The sequence below is a fragment of the Podarcis melisellensis genome, assembly GCF_964234715.1.
Source record: "Podarcis melisellensis genome assembly, chromosome: 18".
NCBI classification, from domain to species: domain Eukaryota; kingdom Metazoa; phylum Chordata; class Lepidosauria; order Squamata; family Lacertidae; genus Podarcis; species Podarcis melisellensis.
The window spans coordinates 7,446,422-7,468,601 of record NC_138536.1 but is presented as its reverse complement, the minus strand read 5'-3'; the positions used below and the strand labels follow the sequence as shown (position 1 = coordinate 7,468,601).

Sequence of the window (22,180 nt, the reverse complement as noted above, 5' to 3'; positions counted from 1 at the left end):
TCAAACTCCCTTTCTCCTTCCATCTTCCGTCTCCACCAGAATTCCACTCTCTCTCTTCCCCCTCCCTCCCTGCTTGACATTCCCTTTGGAATTGCAATAGCATCACCTCACAATAATAATACTGCCCCTCGTCTCCTCTAGGCCTCCTACCTTCAATATTCATCTTTCTCTCCCAACTCTGTCATCTGACAGGCATCCCCCTTGCAGGGCATTATCAGGCTTGCTTGCAAAGCAGCACTTTGTGACATCAGCTGGCAAACAGGGGCCAGGCTGCTGGGTTGTCCGGCAGCTGACTGAAGAAAAATAAAACCAGGGGGGTCAAAGTGTGCTGGGATGGGGCCACCGTGGGTCAGGCCAGAGGGGGCTGTTGGGGGGTGTGGTTGTGCCTCCCCTTCTTCTGCATCTTGCTCCCCCGCCAGTTCCTTCAGCTGCTCGAGAGAATCAGAGTATGGCAGAGTTGGAAGGGGTACCAAGGGGCATCTAGTCCAGCCCCCGGCAGGGCAAGGATCCTGCCCACAGCCAGCCCTGGCTGGGCTCCACACTCCCACCACCTTCTTCCCAGCCAGATGCACAGACCCCTTGCCATTCTGCATGGGGTGGGGAAAAGGGAGAGAGAGATGTTTTGCTCCCTGTCCCTCCGGACATGGATATGAGAGCCCTGTCACTATCTCAAGGGCGTCCCAGGGAGGAAACTTGTCTTCTCCTGCTCCAGAGGCCCTCAGGACCTGAAGCCATGGCTTCAAGCGACCAGAAAGGAGATTCCGACTCCAGGGAGAACTTTCTGACAGCAAGAGCTGTTTGACAGCGGGAGAAAGTCCCTCAGAAGGCAGTAGACTCTCCTTCCTTGGAGGTTTTTCAGCAGAGCTTGGACGGCCATCTGCCATGGGGTCTTGAGCTGAGCTTCCTGCATTGCATGGGGTTGAACTAGAGCGTGTTACTTCCAGGTTTCGACGCTCGCTCATGCACCAACGCTCAAAATGACGTCACGCGCATGCTCAGAAAGGAGAAAAGCGACGTGTGTGCACGCAGATGTTCCGTCGCTAGTTATGTTTGCTTCTGGATGCGAACGGGGCTCCGGAATGGATCCCGTTCACATCCCGAGGTACCACTGTACTGTGGCATATATTCAAAACAAAAAACAGCGGCAATTGGTTTTTGACAAAGGACAGCCGGACATATAAAGGGCCCCATTACCTTCAGTAGCTTCGGGCCTCATCAATCCTAAATCCGGCCCTGCGTCGGACGTTTGGCTTCCAAAGAACGTTTGCAAACCAGAACACTGAATTCCGGGGTTGCGGCATTTGAGGGCTGGAAAGTTTGAGTCGCAAGGCATTTGAGATCCAAGGTATAACTGTATGTTCTTTTAAATATTTTTTTTCCTCCCTGAAAAAGACCCTGATGTTGGGAAAGATGGAGGGCACAAGGAGAAGGGGACAACAGAGGACAAGATGGTGGGACTGTGTTCTCGAAGCTGCTAACATGAGTTTGACCAAACTGCGGGAGGCAGTGGAAGACAGGAGTGCCTGGCGTGCTCTGGTCCAGGGGGTCACGAAGAGTCGGACCAACTAAACAACAAGAAGTCACCATGTTCCCTAAAGCAGTGGGGATCAGCTTGTCCAGACCTTACAACCCACCTCTTTTTTCTTTTTTTAAAATTCTTTTTAAAAAATATCCATACCTAACACCAGAGAGCATCAATCTCTGTTACAATTCTATATCTTATTCTTTAAAACTTTGTATATTTAGATATTTAGATCTTTCTTCTACACCCCTGTTGACCTCCTTCCCTCCCGATTTCGGGCTTCTTGATAAAAGGTTCCATTTTCTGCAGCTGGTAATTATTGATGATTTGCGCATCGTAAGTTTTATAACAGACCTGCTATAGTTTTTAAGTTTCTATAGTTTCCTTCAATGTATACCATAAATTTATTCCAATCACTAATAAACTTTGTATTTTTTTGGTTTCTAATTTTTTGTGTCATTTTTGCTAATTCAACATATTCAAATAATCTTGTTTGCCAATCTCTAACCGTTGGTATATTTGTACTTTTCCAATTTTGTGCAATTAGTATTCTGGCCGCTGCTGTCGAGACCTTACAACCCACCTCTCACTTCCCAAGCTGCAACATGGGACCGACGTCCGCATTTCTGCTTACAGTTTACACTTAATGTAGAGGGGGAGGAAAGTGGGGGGGGGGGATTCACTGGCAACCGATGGACCCAAATTCACTGGCATCCCTTGGGTTTCAGATAGTACATGGGTAGTTTTAATTTCGTGACTGCTGTCACCATCTGCAGTGATCATGGAGCCCAAGAAAGTAAAATCTCTCACTGCCTCCATTTCTTCCCCTTCTATTTGCCAGGAGGTGATGGGCCCAGTGGCCATGACCTTCGTTTTTTTGATGCTGAGCTTCAGACCATATTTTGCACTCTCCTCTTTCACCCTCATTAAAAGGTTCTTTATTGGTGACTTTTAGGGACGTGGTTGGTCCAAAAACTAGGTGCGTCTTGTGGTCTGGTGCGTCTTATAGAGCGGAAAATACGGTATAAGACTGAATCAGGTAAGTGCTGAAGATGGGAACAGGCTGAGGGAACGTTATTTCATATGTGGTGGGCCTGTAAAAGGGTAAACGAGTATTGGGAAATAATTCATAACGAATTGAAAAAAATGTATAAAAGTACTTTTTAAAAAACCACCAGAGTCCTTTTGGTTGGGAATAACCTTCTGGCGCTTCCCTCATTGCGAGAAGTGAGGTTACAGGGAACCAGGCAGAGGGCCTTCTCGGTGGTGGTGCCCTCCCTGTGGAACACCCTACCTTCAGATGTGAAGAAAATAAGCAGCTATTTTATTTTGTGGCCAGCAGGACTAAGCCGCTTCTGGCGAACCAGAGCAGCACACGGAAACGCCGTTTACCTTCCCGCTGGAGTGGTGCCTATTTATCTACTTGCACTTTGATGTGCTTTCGAACTGCTAGGTTGGCAGGAGCAGGGACCGATCAACGGGAGCTCACCCCGTCGTGGGGATTCGAACCACCAACCTTCTGATCAGCAAGTCCAAGGCTCTGTGGTTTAACCCACAGCACCAACCACGTTTTATTTTATTTTTAAAAGACATCTGAAGGCAGCCCTGTTTAGGGAAGTTTTTAATATTTAATGCTGTATTGTTTTTAACACTCGATTGGAAGCCGCCCAGAGTGGCTGGGGAAACTCAGCCAGATGGGCTGGGTATAAATAATAATACATTATTATTATTATTATTATTATTATTATTATTATTCAGATGGGAATCCTCAGGTGTCAAAAAAGGTTATTTATGTATACCACTACTGCAGCCAGTGTTTTGTTAGCACCAATATGGAAAACGATTGAGGTCCCAACCAGAGAAGAATGGCAACTTAAATTGATGGAATATGAGCAGCTTGCAGATTTAACATACAGAATAAGAGAAGAAGAACATAAGTTTAGAGAAGATCGGAAAACGTTTATTGAATATATTGTGGGGGACTGCGTACACCTGGAAATGTTGGCAGCATTAAGATAAATTCAACAGTGCAAATAAGTTTTGATGGATGCAATGATGGAATACAGGATGGTTTGTTTAGTTTTTGGAAAATACACAGGGATTCATGATATGCAAAATGAACCAGGGAAAGAGAAGTCGTTGATATTCTAAGGATGTTTAAATGAGTACAGCGGTACCTCTGGTTGCGAACGGGATCCGTTCCGGAGGCCCGTTTGCAACATAAAAAGCCTGCAACCTGAAGCGCCGTATCTGTGCAGGTGCAATTTGGTGTTCATGGGCAAAGCGCGATTTAGCGCTTCTGTGCATGCGCGAGTGGCGAAACCCGGAAGTAACCTTTTCCAGGTTGCCGTAGGACGCAACCTGAAAAAACATAACATGAAGCAAATGTAACATGAGGTATGACTGTAGTTTGAATTGTAAAATAGAAAATTTAATAAAAAATATGTATATAAATCATGGGACGCAGGTGGCGCTGTGGGTTAAACCACAGAACCTAGGACTTGCCAATCAGAAGGTCAGCGGTTCGAATCCCCGCGACGAGGTGAGCTCCTGTTGCTCAGTCCCTGCTCCTGCCAACCTAGCAGTTCGAAAGCACGTCAAAGTGCAAGTAGATAAATAGGTACCACTCCAGCGGGAAGGTAAACGGCGTTTCCGTGCGCTGCTCTGGTTCGCCAGAAGCGGCTTAGTCCTGCTGGCCACATGACCCGGAAGTTGTACGCCGGCTCCCTCGGCCAATAAAGCGAGATGAGTGCCTCAACCCCAGAGTCGGCCACGACTGGACCTAATGGTCAGGGGTCCCTTTACCTTTATGTATATAAATAAACCAGAGGAGGAGAGAATTGCTGGACTAGATGGGTTCTTCGCCTCACCCAGCAAGCGTCTTGCTACATTCTATATGCATCTTATATATAGATCAGATCTTGCAAAACCTGCGTTTTCCTTTTATTATTGGGCTGGGCGTCATGCCAGGGCCAATATCTTTGCGCTCGCGGGCGCGCACACCCACCCCAGGTCTTAAGGGAGCTTTCCTGGCGCTCGTCACCCTAAGCCGCTTGGCCACGGTGGCGCGAAGTTAGCGCAACTTGATGCTGGATTGGAGACACACGGGCTGGCTTCTAATCTGTCTTTTGCGCGGATTATAACCTGCGAGACTCTGCTAATGCCGGCGCTCACAGCAGGCTAAGGAGCCCAGATAGGGGCGGGAGGGATAGATGCAAGCTGTCGCCCAGGAAGGCTTGCCAAAGCAGATGGTGACAAATTGGAGGAGGAGGAGGGGGCGAGGGCCCTGCCCCCATTTGGGTGCGCAAAGGACGCCAAGGCAATTGGCACCGAACGGACAGGCACCCCAGACCACAGCTGTCAACTTACAGATTTGAAAATAAGGGACCAGCAGCCTTGAAAATAAAGGACCGGCAGCCAAAATAAGGGATTTTAGTCAACCAGTTAAAAGGGACCAGATAATTTTGGAGAGCAGCGCCGGTTTTTATTTTTATTATTTTTTATATAATATATTTATTAGGTTTCTGCAAAATAAAAGACACATAACAACCACAAATATAAAAAGAATCAAAACATAAAACAGATCAGAACGACAGAAAACAGAAAAATAAGATTCCACCCAGCAAAATAAAAAACATAAAAACTCCAACTTTTAAAATCATACTTGATTAACTTTCTTTCTTGACCTCCTCATGCCTCCCTTTTTTGTGTTCCTCTTTACCCAATCAGATACAGCAAATCCTTACCCTCTTTCAAAACTCATTTCTAATTATTAGATTCATTCTATTTATGTCTCCAATCTTTCCTCCTTATACTTAAACACCTTTGAAATATTGTTTACTTTCGACATAATATACCTTTGGTCTTTTACCCTTTTTCTGTTACATTTTAGCATACTTTTTTTACACTATACCACTAATGCCATATTATTTTCATATCCAACATCATTTTAACATTCATAAACTTTGCAGATAGTCTTTAAACTTCTTCCAGTCCTCTTCCACTAACTCTTCTCCCAGGTCTTGGATTCTGCCAGTCATTTCTGCCAACTCTATATAGTCGAGCAGCGCCTGTTTTTAGCCCTTCGTTTCCAGAGGTTGCTTCTCAAGACAGCAGCCGATGAAACACTGCAATTAAATAACCACAAGCAGCAACCACTTTTCGCGCAAAACGAAGTCCAAGCTATGAAGATGCTGCTGCAGTTCTGTATCTTTTCTCTCGTGCTCCACCTGCAGCTCTCAGTTCCATCAGGTGGGGCGGGAGGAAGGGGGGGGGGAATAGTGCCCAAAGTAAACCTGCAGATCAGACCATCTATGCTAGTCTACCACTACAAATCTATGGGAGAAGCGCTTGCGGTCCTTCCCTTGTAGCCCTTGGAACACCTGCCCGTGCCTCCGCCTCCTCTTCCTCCTCTTCCTCCTCTCTCTGAACTGCTTTCTCTATGGTTGCCCTCGCTCTTCTCTCAAGGCACCTCAGCAATTCATAGGCCATGCCAGGCTGCCCATCTCGTCTGGGTCCTTCGGCGGCGCAGCCACAGTACAGCCTAGTGGGAGCGGCGGTGATGGGCAGAGGGGAGGCCCCAGGCAGAGATGCTCAGTTCGGCGGCTGCGAGGAAGATGTTGGCAGAAGGGCCTGAGGCTCCCGGCGGGGAGGGGTCCCGGGGGCCGAGGCTGGTGAGAGGAGGCCGGCGGGGGACGGGACGGGCAGCCAAGCAACACAGTTGGAGCCTCCCTCCTCCCTGGCCGGCAGGGAGGGAGGGAGAGGAGCTGCTTCTTTTGAAACCCGGGAAATTTAAGGGACATCATCAATAAGGGACAGCAGTGGGACATGGTGCTGGGATAAAGGGACTGTCCCGCCAAATAAGGGACACTTGACAGCTATGCCCCAGACAGTTAAAGGCACTAAGATCCCACTTGAAATAGCCACGCCTTCAAAATCCTGGGAAGGGTTCCCCCAATTCCTCTCCTGGAGCTACAGTTCCCCAGAGTTCCCTGGGAAGAAGGGATTTGTTGTTAAACCACTCTGGGAAGTGTAGTTCTGTGTCTCTTAAAAACATTTTGTGGTTTCCCCCTTCCCCCAGTTCCTTTTGCGTTTTCATCTTTCTTGGTTTTTAAAACGCATCACGGTTCTCTTTCTCCATCAGAAATAGACGCAAAAGAAATACTTTCGAATTGTTCGAAATAAAGTAACGTTACATAATGAAGTATGGAGACTTCACTCCTTAAAAAAAAAACCCACAACATTTTGGGCACTTTTGGGAAGGGAGGGAGGGCAGGATATAAATTTAACAATATTTATTTATTTATTTATTTTCTGTGGGTTATTTTGTGTGTGTGTGTGTGTGTGTGTGTGTGTGTGTGTGTGTGTATGCTGGTGTTCATAAAAAACCCCCAGAGCTGTTTTCAATTGTGCATGAAATCATATAATAAAAACTAAAGATAGATAGATGATTAGATGATAGATATGATTGATAGATAGACAGACAGACAGACAGACAGACAAGCGCACACACTTAAAATTCAGTTAACATTTGTGGAAAGGTGTATTCTTCACTTGCCTGCATAGTTTTCAGAAGGCATATAAAGGTTGGCACAGAAAGCTAAATCTCTAGTGGCAGAGCATTCCACAGGCCTGTGCCAACGATTAAAAGGTTTCTTGTTGTCAGATCCTACCGCTGTTAACAGTGCCATAGTGTGATGCTGAGCTTAGGTTAGGCCTTCTTGGTTTCATCTGCACGCAGAATAAATGAGCCAAGTCAGAAGATAAGGGGCTCTTTCCCCTCTTGGCTTGGTGTCCCCTCATCCTTGGTCAAAATGCACGTTGCACCCAGGGACTGTGAGATGTCCCACCCAAAATATCTTGGTCAAGCTGTGCAAAATTTAGATTGCGCCCAGTGCTGGGAGGCCCGCAGCTGATGATTTTGTGATTATAATAACAGCGGGGTTGAGCAAGCTTTTTAAAGAGAATCATAGGGGCATCTATGATATCCCGCTTTATCACTACCCAAAGGAGTCTCAAAGCGGCTAACATTCTCCTTTCCCTTCCTGCCCCACAACAAACACTCTGTGAGGTGAGTGGGGCTGAGAGACTTCAGAGAAGTGTGACTCACCCAGCAGGTGCATGTAGAGGAGCGGGGAATCGAACCCGGTTCACCAGATTACGAGTCCACCGCTCTTAACCACTACACCACATTGTCTCAGTGGGAGTCTGTTCCACTGTCAAACAGCTCTTAACCCTCAGAAAGTTCTTCCTAATGTTCAGCCAGAATATATTTTATTGTACAGTGGTACCTCTGGATGCGAATGGGATCCGTTCTGGAGCCCCATTCGCAACCTGAGCAGAACACAACCGGCGTCTGTGCGTGCTAAGATTTGAGTTTAGTAGACCACAAGCTCAACCAGAGTCCACTGTGTGTAATAATAATAATAATAATAATAATAATAATAATAATAATAATAATAATTTTATTATTTATACCCCACCCATCTGGCTGGGTTTCCCCAGCCACTCTGGGCGGCTTCCAACAAAGTACAGTGGTACCTTGGGTTAAGTACTTAATTCGTTCTGGAGGTCCGTTCTTAGCCTGAAACTGTACTTAACCTGAAGCACCACTTTAGCTAATGGGGCCTCCTGCTGCTGCCGCGCCGCCGGAGCACGATTTCTGTTCTTATCCTGAAGCAAAGTTCTTAACCTGAAGCACTATTTCTGGGTTAGCGGAGTCTGTAACCTGAAGCGTATGTAACCTGAAGTGTCTGTAAGCCGAGGTACCACTGTATTATATCCCACATAAGAGATGGAGGTGAATTCTTGGGTCTTGTGGGAAAATCCCATTCAGCGACTTCCTTTTCTGCCTTCTACCTGACATGTTTCTGCTTCAACCCTCCCACTGACACCCCCCCCCAGCACCTTCAGCTGTGTTGTATTAGCTTTACACCTTTTTCGGTGCAAAGGGCAAATGACAACGTTAAAAGATTAGTTTGTGTCATAAGCTTCCTATTTTTCGAGGCCGCTACAAGATTTAGGGGGGCTTATCTGGTGGGATTAAAAGCCAATGTTATCTTCCTTAATGCCACTTAGTGGCCTAGATCCGAGATTTTCATTAAACAGCATCAGGAACAATTAGCAGGCAAGCAATTAAGGCCAGGCCCTTGCGGGTGTATGTGTTTTTAAATAAAAACGAAGGCTTAGGCAATCAAGCAAATCGGTTTCTGTATTAGGTCTCCAACAAAGTCGTCCCCACCCCAACGTATATTGGGAGGCTGAAACTAAGCCCCATATGTATTTGCACCTTGTGGGTCCAATGCATGCAAAATGAAACTAAAGGTTCAAAAACACAGTGAAATGATATACAGTGGTACCTCTGGTTACGAAATGGATCCGTTCCGGAGCCCCACTCACAACCTGAGAGGAACGCAACCCGTGTCTGCACATGCGCAGGTTGTGATTCACCGCTTCTGCGCATGCGTGTGATGTCACTTTGCATGTCTGCGCATGTACGAGCAGCGAAACCCGGAAGTAACCCTTCCCGATACTTCCGGGTTGCCGCAGGACGCAACCTGAAAAGACGTAACCTGAACCGAACGTTAGGTAAAGGTAAAGGGACCCCCTGCCCATTAGGTCCAGCCGTGACCGACTCTGGGGTTGCGGCGCTCATCTTGCTTTACTGGCCGAGGGAGCCGGCGTACAGCTTCCGGGTCATGTGGCCAGCAGGACTAAGCCGCTTCTGGCGAACCAGAGCAGCGCACGGAAATGCCGTTTACCTTCCCGCCGGAGCGGTACCTATTGATCTACTTGCACTTTGACGTGCTTTTCAACTGCTAGGTTGGCAGGAACAGGGACCGAGCAATGGGAGCTCACCCCGTCGCGGGGATTCGAACCGCCGACCTTCTGATTGGCAAGTCCTAGGCTCTGTGGTTTGACCCACGGCGCCACCCGCGTCCCGTGAACCGAACATTACAAGACTGTAAACAACAATCCAACAACTGTTACTTTGGACACGGTTTATTGTAACAGAATCACAGAATTAGAGCTGTAAGGGACTCCAAAGGTCATCCAGTCTAACCCCCTCCCCCTGCAATGTAGAATCTGTTTGCCCAACATGGGGCTCAAACCAACGGCCCCCGAGATTTAAGAATCTCATGCTGCTTTGAAGAAAGGGGCTGGATGCACTCTGTCTGAAAGTGAAAAGACTCCAAGGGTAAAGCTGACAACACGATTCAGAACCCCTTTCCCATTTACCGTATTTTTTGCTCTATAAGACTCACCTTTTCCCTCCTAAAAAGTAAGGGGAAATGTGTGTGCGTCTTATGGAGCGAATGCAGGCTGCGCAGCTATCCCAGAAGCCAGAACAGCAAGAGGGATTGCTGCTTTCACTGCGCAGCGATCCCTCTTGCTGTTCTGGCTTCTGATATTCAGAATATGTTTTTTTCTTGTTTTCCTCCTCCAAAAACTAGGTGCGTCTTGTGGTCTGGTGCGTCTTATAGAGCGAAAAATACGGTATTTATTTTTAATGCAATTCTTGGGGTTGTACCTGACTTAAGCTATATTCAGAGCAGAGCAAATGAAATCAATGGGGTCGATTGACGAGCATGAATTGAAAAATCAACGGATGCCAGTCACACCCGTTGCTTTGACTGGACCAGTTTGGGGGAGATAGTGGACAGGGAGCTATGTTGTGGCTGCTCATCAGGCTCATAATGCGAGGGAATGAATTCCTCCGGCGAGCAAATAACTTTTAATTCTCCCACCCCCCCACCCCAGCTTTCATGGTATCTCGAAGCACAAAAGCCCCCAAACTTATTTATTTCTCTGCAAGTTCCTTACCTCTCTCTCGTTTGCAATTCCCAAACCAATTGCTGAGAAAACATTACCTTCGGAAGGGTTAACTTTGCCTGCAAATTTCAAAAATTTGGGTGTTGTTGTTTTTTTAAAGGCTCTCAGCACAAAAAGGCCCTGAGCCTTGTTTATCTGTAATTTGCTCTATCCATTCTGGAGGCTTGGTAGTTACTGCCCAATAGTGATTTGTGGGAGAACAAAGCAGACCGGGATAGACCCTGAGCTGAATGAGTCTCGCACGGAAGCAGCCTGTTTTCTGAAGCGGTCAGGGCACAACACTAGTTTATGCATGCACACCTCACAAACCCCTTTCTCTAGGCAAGGAAGAAGCACAATCCTGGTTCAATGACATATTCCAGCCAGGAAAAGGGATCTGAAGGGGCTGCAGAGTACGGCCAGTGTGAGGTGTGGCCAAGTCAGGGTGTGTGTGGCCAGCAGCGGGGATGTGCATGTTGCAGTTTACAGTTACTGACTTGCATGCATGAAAGGGTTAACTGGAACCCTGCGCTCAAGTTACCCACGTGGGAGTGGCTTAGGCTCTCAGCAGCCTCTGGCTCCTCCTCCTCCTCTTTTACAAGCAAAGTGAAGTGAAACTCTTAACAAATGAGATTTTACAGTCTGCATCTTTGCTAACCAAAAGTTTGCGCGATCCTTTTTCGTAAGGAAACCATGTGCTTTCCCCATTTAATTCATTTGAAAACTTTTTATTATTATTATTCATTTCACTGCCAGCAGATGGAGATATCTGGGGACTCTGTGAGTAAAACATTCAATTTTGTTGTTGTTGCAAAGTTAAGCGCCTGTGATTTATTCTAGCCTAAGCCTTTTTTTGTGAGGATTTTTTGTTTAAAGTTGGGCAAGGGCAGATGCAAATCTAACCAAGTTTTAACGTGCTGGGAGCAATCACCATTGTGCTTAACTCAGGAGAGTAGGAATATCTCCTCCAAACCTCTCTCTCCGACAGCATGGCCTGGGAAGAATATTGAGGGCTGGATAGACAGAAGAACCTTTCAGCCCAGGCCTCCTCCAGAGAAGCAGCACCTAAAAATATTGTCTTTTCCATGCACCATCTCTGATGCAGAAGCTGCTGGTGGACCCACGCTGGAGAAGGCGTCACGGATTAGCGTGGGCCAGGACGGGCGCGATCTGCAGCTGTGGTCTGCTCCAGGCTGCCCAGTTCAGCCTCTTCTCAGCCTGGGATTTCTCCTTCCCTCCTCCGGAGAAGAAAGGGTGAGGCCAGGAGACAGCCGAGGGCATTAGGAGAGGAGGCAGCCCGGGCGGGCAAGGTGGAGTCATGCCAGGGAGGCCGGCATGGGCGTATGGAGGGCAGCAGAGGCAGTAGCGCCCCGGGGAGCAGCAGCTGAGTCCATAGAAAGCATATGGGTGGTAGTAGCCGAAATTCACCGCCATCCTGGAAAGAAGAGGAGGACCAAAATTCACATTCACAGGAAACAGGCCCTTGGTGGGGCAGCTTTGTGTTTATATCTACAGTGGTCCCTTGATTCTCAAACTCCTTGGTACTCAACTTGGAACCCAAACACTGTAAACCCGGAACTAAGTGTTCCGGTTTGCCAACGTTTTTCGGAAACCGAACGTGCTCCGTTTTGAGCGTCACACTTCCGTTTTGAGTGTCTGTATTTGCTATTTATTTTGCGTTTCCGTTTTTGCGTCTTTTTTGTGACTGCATGGACTGCTGCTGATTGATTGATTGATTGTGTGACTGCAGTACATTGTTTATTGCTTTCATTTGATGGATCAATGGTCTCGTCAGATAGTAAACTTAATGCCAAGTTGCTGTTTTTAAAAGTCTGGAATGGATTAATCCATTCTGCATTTCCATTACTTTATTTGGGAAATTATGCCTTGGTTTTGGAAAGGACTTCCGGAACGGATTAAGTTTGAGAACCAAGGTACCGCTGTATTTATTTATACGCTATTTCATAGAAACATAGAATTGCCATCTGGCCCAACGCTCTGCAATGCAGGAATCTGCAGCCCAAGATGAACACCATGGGTCATATCCACAGCCCACATTTAAAGCACAGGACCTCCGCCCAAAGAATAATGGAAATCGTAGTTCCCCCTTCGCAGAGCTACAGTTCACAGCATCCTTAACAAACGACAGACCCCAGGAATCTTTGCAGAAAGATGCCTGTCATTCTGGACTCACAGCTGTCCATGGAGGCACAGGTCAATTCTGTGTGTCCAGGGCAGCTGTTTATCAGCTCCATCTGGTACGCAGGATGAGACCCTCCCTGCCCACAGACTGTCTCGCCAGAGCGGTGCATGCTCTGGTTATCTCCCGCTTGGACTACTGCAATGCGCTCTACGTGGGGCTACCTTTGAAGGTGACCCGGAAACTACAACTAATCCAGAATGCGGCAGGTAGACTAGTGACTGGGAGCGGCTGATGGAACCATATAACACCGGTCTTGAAAGATCTACACTGGCTCCCAGTACTTTTTTGAGCACAATTCAAAGTGTTGGTGCTGACCTTTAAAGCCCTGCATGGCCTCGGACCAGTAGACCTGAAGAAGCGTCTCTACCCCCATCGTTCTGCCCGGACACTGAGGTCCAGCTCCAAGGGTCTTCTGGTGGTTCCCTCACTGCGAGAAGCCAAGTTACAGGGAACCAGGCAGAGGGCCTTCTCGGTGGTGGCGCCCGCCCTGTGGAACACCCTCCCACCACATGTCAAAGAAAAAACTACCGTATTTTTCGCTCTATAAGATGCACCTAGTTTTTGGAGGAGGAAAACAGGGGGGGGGGGATTCTGAATCTCAGAAGCCAGAACAGCAAGAGGGATCGATGCGCAGCCTGCATTCGCTCCATAAGACGCACACACATTTCCCCTTACTTTTTAGGAGGGAAAAAGTGAGTCTCATAGAGCAAAAAATACGGTAACTACCAAACTGTTAGAAGACATCTGAAGGCAGCCCTGTTTAGGGAAGCTTTCAATGTTTAATAGGTTATTGTATTTTAGTGTTTTGTTGGAAGCCGCCCAGAGTGACTGGGGAAACCCAGCCAGATGGGTGGGGTATAAATAATAAATTATTATTATTTAAATGTCCTGTAAATGCCGGGCAGTGGGTGGACACGACTCGGCCTCTGCTGGGCCATAGGCCTGCGTGATAACAGACCTTGGCGCCAGGACTGAATGGCCCTCGCTTTTTCTTACCAAACCCTGAAGGGAGAAAGCAAAACAGGAGAGCGGGCCTTCCTTTTGGTTTTGGGGAGGTCAAGCTGAGGTCAGCCAGAGGGCTAAAGGTCTTATCCTTTTCATGGGCACTGGAGGGTTAACAGAGCCCATTAAAGGATAGGATGAGAAGGGGTCATTCATCATATGGTGCATGGAGAACTGGGAGGAGGGATAAATGGGGGATTTGTTTGGCGCAAGAGCATAGCTGTCAACTTACAGATTTGAAAATAAGGGACCAGCAACCTCGAAAATAAGGGATCAGCAGCCAAAATAAGGGATTTTCAGAGCACAGGTATGTTCGACTTCTGAGCCCCTCCGAGCCAAAGGTGGAAAGCCCAGCCAGCAGCCAAACGAAGCCTCAAGCGGTGGTTCCCATAGCGCAGCTACCCGGCAAAGGGGATGCAGCAAGGAAAACCACCGTCACCTCTCCGCTGGGAAGCGCTGAGCAAAGGCGAGTCCCCAGGCAACGCGGCCAATTTGATTGGCACAAGGCATGCAAGCTCCACCCCCCAGTCGTTCTTAGACTCCTTATTGGGTGAGCAACGCAGCCAAGCAACACAGTTGGAGCCTCCCTCCTCCCTGGCCGGCAGGGAGGAAGGAGAGGAGCTGCTTCCTTTGAAACCCGGGAGATTTAAGGGACATCATCAATAAGGGACAGCAGCGGGACACAGCGCTGGGATAAGGGACTTTCCCGCCAAATAAGGGACAGTTGACAACTATGCGCGAGAGCAGCGTCAAAGCCGCGGGGATTCCTCTCACCTGCGGATCCTTCGCCGGGCTCTCCGACGGTGGTAATCTCCCTTGGAGAAGTCTTCCAAGTTGGCCGGGTGGATGGCCCAGTAATGGCCTTTTCCGTTGTCGCTGCGGCCCGCTTTGATGAAGCACTCGTTCAACGACAGGTTGTGCCTCACGCTGTTGCGCCAACTCTTCTCCTGCACGTAAAAAAAAAGGGAAAAGAGGGGTGTTGTGGGATCATTCAGTTTGCCACCGAAGGGGTTTGTTTTTTAAAAAATAATTTTTATTGAATGATTTTATGCTACAAAAAAATAATACAGCCGTACTACCACTAAATATCATTAAGAAATAAAAATTACATACATCGATATTTAGTTTACTTGTTATTTACCCACTTATTTCCTCCCAAACATTGCATACAACAGCACACATATGTGCAGACACCCACACCCACACACCCGCACACAAAATGATAATAATGAAAGTAAATATTTTTTTTCCCTTTTATCTTCCAAATTTTTTTCTTCAACTTTGACTTCCTGTCAAGTCCCTTTGCATATATTTTATCTTACATTTGAATGTACACAAAACAATCAACCTTTCTATATAATTTTTCTAATACATTCTGAAAACATAATAAATCCGTAATTGTTGTTCATCTCCTTTGAGTTCCTTTATCACTAGCACAGAGTCAAAACTATTACTGTATTTTTGAACATATCTCCTATAACCATCCCATTTTCCCGCAAATTTTTGCTTTGAGTTTCCTCTGAGTTTACTAGTCAGTTGAGCCGTCTCCACCAATTCCTGTAATTTGATTTGCCAATCTGTTATTTTTGGAGCCTCGTGATCTTTCCTTCCCTTGGCCACAAGTATATGAGCCGCTGCCGTTGCATACAAGAATTGCCACTGTAGGGTTCACTCTGCTGCCGGTAAAAACGGGGGTTGCCGGGTGGCGGAGGTTTTGCTTAGCAACCAGGCAGAATGGCAGGAGGGAGTTTTGCCTCTGTATGTTTGGCTGAACGTCTCCCTGCTATGAACAAGGCTTGGAATGATGGCACCGCTTTTCTTCAGCTGTCCTCAGTGAAGAGTTCTAAGGATTTGTTTTTCTAACTGGGTGCCGTCACTGTTATTGAAGTGACTTAGGCGGCTGGAGGAGGCCAAGGAAGTGAGCCAGGGAAGATTTTTCATTTGTGCAAGGTGTGACAGGGCCAAAGGCTTGCGGAAATGGCAGGATCAGGGCTAAAGCTCTGGAACATGTGCAGCAATATTTAAAACGAGCCTAACCTCTGAGTATGTGCAGAGGGCTTCCCCTTTAAATTCATTTTGGGGTAGGACGTTTAGCAAATTCTAGTTAATCTTCAAGCCCATTTTACTCTCTAGATGCTTTGGACCTTTGAGTTTAAAGATCATGGGGTTTTTTTGGCGGGGTTTTTTTAAATTAAACCATTTGCATTCCAAGGTGTGCGACTTCTGACCCCTCCCCTTTAGTCTTAAGTATATTTTATTATTTAGCACAACAGCGTATAACATTCTGAATGCTGAGGGGGGAAACTCGGCTGAGGGTCGTCTGGATGAACTTGAATAGAACTGGCTGGGAATCGAACTAGTTCATTTTGTAAAGGGACCAGCATGAACTGGAATTAGTTCCTCTGGGGACCTGTTAAACCCAAACTTGAACTAGTTCCTTTGGGGATCTGTTAAACTTGAACTAGTAGTTCCTTTTTTAAATTTTAATTAAAAATTTATTTATTTTTTTAATTAATTAATTTTTTAATTAAAGTTTTAATTTATGTATCATAATTGTTACAAAATATAAACAAAATAAAGATGTTGGAATGAACTTATGTGGTTTTAGCAGAAATTTTATAAAGGATTAGGAAGAAATAGACTGTTAATTGGTGAAACGAGGGAAAGTAAAGTTATATCATATTAAGATAAATTACAGGACAAAAATTGGAAAAGATGGAAATAGTTAACCGAACTGGAATACAAAAAAAGGAGGTGTGAGGAGGTCAAGGAAACAAGCTAACGAAAGATAAGTTATGGGAAGATTTGATGTGTTATTTTTTTTTAATGGACTTTATTTTTCTGTTTTTGCATTTTCTTTTTTTTCTTATTATGATGTGTTGTTTTTGATGTTGTTTAATATGATGTTATTTTTTTTTCTTTTTGTAACCTTTAAAACCTTAATAAATATTATTTTTTTTAAAAACCAAAATATAAACAAAATATTGCAAATACATACATACAGTATATATTTCAAAGAAGCACATATATATATGAACAAAGGAACAAAAGAAGAAAAGGAAAAAAAGAGAAAAGGAGAAGAAAAGTTGGAAGAATTTCTTCCATGTTTATTCTACAAATATCTCAGTATGAAAATAATAATATAATAAAATTTCATTGATTGATTTCCGTCGCTTCCATATCTAATCTAAATGCTTTCTGGTCTTGGGTATCACGTCTTTATGGTGTTTATTGAAGACATCTCTGTTTCATTTGCATTTTGTCAATCACTCTCAGGCTAACCTACCTCGCAGGGTTGATGTGGTGGTAAATGAGGAGGGGTGGGTGGGTGGGAATGGAGAATCCAGAATAGGGCACGGCTGGCTGGCTGGCTGGCACGCTGAACAGGAGAACTCCAGGCTGCAACATTTTGTTGCAGATCCCACTATTCAATGTAATGATTTAACCGATTTAATAAACAAACCATTAAATACCAATTTAATAAATTAAAAAAACAAAACGTTTCTCTTCACCCAGGCCTTCAGCTGATTAACATTCTAGGGCTTTTTAAATGTTCTTTGTGGGATTGGTTTGTTTTTCTTTTATTATGTGCTTTGTTCTTGTTTTGTTTTTCTGTTGTGAACCGTCCTGGGATCTTCGGATGAAGGGCAAGGTACAAATTTAATAAAACAAGCAAACAAGCAACAACAATAATAACCTAACTCCAAACCTTGTTTGTACAATCAGCCAATGTCTTTATTATCAATCAAAAACCTTGTTTATTTACTTTAATCTGATTTTTACTTGTCGGAAGTAGCATACGTTTTTCAGTCCCCTATTTACCCTCAAAATGTCCCGCAGGCAACTGTCTGGTGGCAACTGAGATAAATTGGTGGCGAGCTTTTGGTTTAATAGCCACTTGAAGCTTCGTTGCCAACTCTTGAAATATTCAAAACAAAACAAAATTCCTTCCAGTAGCACCTTAAAGACCAACTAAGTTAGTTCTTGGTATGAGCTTTCATGTGCATGCACACTTCTTCAGATACACTGAAACAGAAGTCACCAGACCCTTCTATATAGTGAGAAGGTGGGGAGGGGTATTACTCAGAAGGGTGGTGGGAATGGGTGATTGGCAGATAGCTGTGATGAGCCTGTTGACGACTCTTAACGACTGCAATAGGTCTTACAGGAAAAAGCAAGGGGTGAGAAGGTGAAAAATGGCTTTGTCATGTATAATGAGATAAGAATCCAATGTCTTTGTTCAGACCAGGTCTCTCCATGGTTTTAAGTTTGGTGATAAGTTGCAATTCAGCAGCTTCTCTTTCCAGTCAATTTCTGAAATTCCTTTGTAGTAAAACAGCTACTTTGAGATATTATTAGATATTATTAGTGTTATTAGTCTTGAAATATTATTAGTGTTCCCACAGTGACTTGTGATCTCGATCACACGCAGTCTGTAGTCCGCTGGCAGTAGGAGTTCAATATAGGTATGTCTTTAAGCTAACATCTTACATTAAAAACCTGACAGTACCAAACTACCGAAGGCCTTTCACCAAAGCCAGACTAAACGTCTTTCCCTCTGCAGTGTTGAGAGGAGTTCCCTACCAGGACAGACTTTGCTCGTGTTCTCAAGACATCTATTCCATAAAACATATTTTGTTGCATTGTGCAAAATATGAGCACAAAAATCAGAGGCTCACTATGTCAGGTTCCTACTGGAAGACCGGACAAATGCTAGAACGTTAGCAGTGGCAAAGGTTTTATCGATGGTTGCAAGAACAAATGAGCCCTAAATTCTAAACAAAATGCTTGATTAACCTGGAGGTAGGCTGTATGAATTGTGTATTGATTTGTAATGATTTGTTGGGTCTCTGGACCATAATAAAGATTGATTGATTGATTGATTGATTGATACTAGTGCTCCATTGCTCCTCAAGGTCAACTTGTGATCCTTGGGTCATCAGAGTGGCCCCAGAACTTGCTGCGGTCTGGCGAGATTTAATACAGGCAGACATATCTGTCAGTTTGTGTTCCTCTCAGCTTCTAATTCCCTCCTACTCTTGAATTCCGCCGCAATTTCCAAGAATAAAGTCCTCAGGAAAATCCGTTACCATTTCAGTGCAATTTTCTCCGAACGAACAACATTTTGGATGATGCTGTTTAGACCAGTGTTTCCCAACCTTGTGCCTCCAGATGTTTTTGGCCTACAACTCCCATCATCCCTAGCTAGCAAGACCAGTGGTCAGGGATGATGGGAATTGTAGTTCAAAAACAGCTGGAGGCACAAGGTTGGGAAACACTGGTTTAGACTGCAGTACAAACTTTTGCAAGCAGCTCCTCCTAATATAATACATCTTTCTGTGTTATTTTAATGAATTTACGCACCCTTTCCTCTAAGGCGTGTATCTCTGCACCACGGAATCTGGAGAAGCACGGATTTCAAAGGATAACTCTGTTTCGGCTCAAAACGGTGGGAGTTTTGTAGTTGTTTGTTAAATTGCAGAGGGAATCAACTTTCTCCCCGCAAGCCTAGCAAAGGGATGCTCTCTAGACTTAATGTTTGCAAGTCAGAAGCTCAAAAAAGGGAGTAGATAGGAAAGTAAAAAGCAGAGACATCACCTTGCCAACAAAGGTCCGTATAGTTAAAGCTATGGTTTTCCCAGTAGTGATGTATGGAAGTGAGAGCTGGACCATAAAGAAGGCTGATCGCCGAAGAATGGATGCTTTTGAATTCTGGTGCTGGAGGAGACTCTTGAGAGTCCCACGGACTGCAAGAAGATCAAACCTCTCCATTCTGAAGGAAATCAGCCCAGAGTGCTCACTGGAAGGACAGATCCTGAAGCTGAGGCTCCAAGACTTTGGCCACCTCATGAGAAGAGAAGACTCCCTGGAGAAGACCCTGATGTTGGGAAAGATGGAGGGCACAAGGAGAAGGGGACGACAGAGGACGAGATGGTTGGACAGTGTTCTCGAAGCCACAAACATGAGTTTGACCCAACTGCGGTAGGCAGTGGAAGACAGAAGTGCCTGGCGTGCTCTGGTCCAGGGGGTCACAAAGAGTCGGACACGACTAAACGACTAAACAACAGCAACAACAGGAAAGTAAATTTGTACCCTCTGCAGCAGAGCTGCTTGAGAGTTACCACTGTTTGGCAGGACTCTCCTATAATGTTTTGAGCTTCTGTCCCGAGCCCTAGGGATTTCTGCTGAGATATCCCCAGACACAGTGAGAAGAGAACTGGGCGTTAAATAGGCCAAGAAATTATGTCACTGGCGTCCGACGCCCCAGTCTCGTGAAAAGGACGGCCACTTACGTATCGCCAAAAGGGAGGGGGGAAGAGGGTCTGATTTGCATATATTTTGCATGCACATTTGGAAATAAGAACTCGAAACAGAAAAGGGTGAATTGGGTGGAATCCAATGCTATTAGATCCGTTGAAATCAATGAACATGGCTAATCTAGATCCATTAATTTCAGCAGGACTAGTGTTGGATACAGTGCCAGATTTACATGTAAGCTGAACAAGCTAAAGCTTTGGGCTCCCCCAAAAAATATACTTCTTCTTAATTATATTTCACTGTTAATATACTTCTTCTTAATTATATTTCACTGTTAATATACTTCTTCTCAACTGTATTTCAGTTCAACAATTACTTTGATAAATTAAATATTTTGTTATGTGCAAATGGCTTTAGATACCTATTAGGTCCGTAAATTACCATATAGCATACTGTATTTTTCGCTCTATAAGACACACCAGATCACAAGACGCACCTAGTTTTTGGAGGAGGAAAACAAGAAAAAAAAATATTCTGAATCTCAGAAGCCAGAACAGCAAGAGGGATCGCTGCGCAGTGAAAGCAGCAATCCCTCTTGCTGTTCTGGCTTCTGGGATAGCTGCGCAGCCTGCATTCGCTCCGTAAGACGCACACACATTTCCCCTTACTTTTTAGGAGGGAAAAAGAGAGTCTTATAGAGCAAAAAATACGGTATATTCAACACACAGAAACAGCGACAATTTGTTGTTGACAAAGGACAGCTGGACATATAAAGGGCCCCATTACCTTCAGTAGCTTAGGGCCTCATCAAACCTAAATCTGGTAGGATACAACCCATTAAACCTCGTCATAGTGCAGGGGTTGGTGACTAGATCATCTCTATGTTTCATCAGCCTTCTGTGGGTCTAACTGTCAATGGACCACTTCATGAACCTTAGAAGTTTGTTATCTTTTAACTGGACTGGAACGGGACAACCTTTCCTCTTCAAACAGAGGACTGTTCTCGGAGACCTGCCAACTAGCAGGACTGTATAAGGCAAGGGCCGCAATTCGGTGGTGGAACATCTACTTTGCATGCAGAAGGTCCCACCTTCAATCCTTAGCAGGTAGGGCTCTGGCCCAAAAACCTGGAGAGATGCAGCCAAGTACCATGGACAATACTGAGCTTAGATGGACCGATGGTCTGTGCTGGGAAAAGGCAGCTTCCTCTGGGGTCCGATGACTCTCGGCCAATGTACCCTGGAAAGAAACCAGCCGTGTCCTCGCCCACCAAGTTGGCTTGCTCAATGGACGAGGGTTCTAGGTTGGGTGAGTCTGAAAGGTAGTTCAAAGTGAGGACCTCTCTGCCCATGTTCTCCAAGCTACCTGTTGGTGTAACTCACCTTGTTTTTGAAGTATGGGTATTTATCCATAATCCACTGGTAGATATCGGACAGCAAAAGCTTCTTCTCCGGCGAGGAGAGAATGGCGGTCGAAATAAGGGCGATGTAAGACTGGTTGGGTTTGTCCAGGAGATCTGGAGGTGCGTGAGGTCCAGGTTGCTCTGTCTCTGCGACGCCTCTCCCTTCTGCCCTTCCTTGCTTGCCCCCCGGTTCTAGGTCTCTACGGGGTGGTTTCCTGTTCTCAAAAAGGAGGTAGTCAATGGTGAAGGAGACATTAGGTTTCCTCTGGACCTCTGCCTCTGCCCTTTCCATGGCGGACGCAACTTGGGGTGCCCTTGATCTCAGCTCATCTTCCCTGGTCCTGGAAGTCCAGCAAAGTCCAGGAGCTGCGTTGGGGCAGCGGCGGAAACAGAAGCGTCTCCCAAGGGCTGGGCTTGTAATTAGTGCAGATTACAGGGTTTGCTAATTGTGTTTTCACAAACGGGCTGCCTCCGCAAAGCAGCCTGTTTATCTGGCAAAGACTTAGCTTTAGCGGGATTTGGCATCTAAGCCTAATAAATACATTGATTAATCCGCTCGGGATACAGGAATTCTGAGCTGGGTTTACCAACAGGTTGGCGGCAGCTGGAGGAGACGGGGGGGGGGGTTCAGGGAGGGGGTCACAGGAGGGTCTAGGAAAACAAAAGAGGAACCGTTTTTATTTCCTTTCATTGGGATTTTTGTTTTCGCTTTAATCCTGCCCTTCTGCATCCGGCCCAGTATACCTGAAGGAGCGTCTCCACCCCCATCGTTCTTCCCAGACGCTGAGGTCCAGCTCTGAGGGCCTTCTGGTGGTTCCCTCAATGTGAGAAGCAAAGCTACAGGGAACCAGGCAGAGGGCCTTCTCGGTAGTGGCACCCGCCCTGTGGAATGCCCTCCCATCAGATGTCAAGGAAATAAGCAGCTTTCCTATTTTTAAAAGACATCTGAAGGCAGCCCTGTTCAGGGAAGTTTTAAATGTGT

The 22,180-nt window shown here is 45.7% G+C and overlaps 2 protein-coding genes across 2 annotated transcripts in view; both read right to left on the bottom strand.

Moving 5' to 3' along the window:
* Positions 1-7,963: 7,963 nt before the first annotated feature.
* Positions 7,964-22,180, bottom strand: part of TNFAIP8L1 (TNF alpha induced protein 8 like 1) — a 228,906-nt gene continuing 214,689 nt past the window's right edge. The window contains exon 3 of the transcript XR_014164263.1: positions 7,964-8,265. The gene's annotated coding sequence lies outside the window, so the exon portion shown is untranslated. The remainder of the gene's footprint in view (positions 8,266-22,180) is intronic.
* LOC309360902 (uncharacterized protein) lies at positions 11,153-21,816 on the bottom strand. Its single transcript, XM_081895877.1, has 3 exons — positions 21,179-21,816; positions 14,313-14,485; positions 11,153-11,768 (listed from the first exon to the last, which is right to left on the bottom strand). The coding sequence occupies exons 1-3, from the start codon at positions 21,488-21,490 to the stop codon at positions 11,471-11,473; spliced, it is 783 nt and encodes a 260-aa protein (XP_081752003.1). The 5' UTR covers positions 21,491-21,816; the 3' UTR covers positions 11,153-11,470.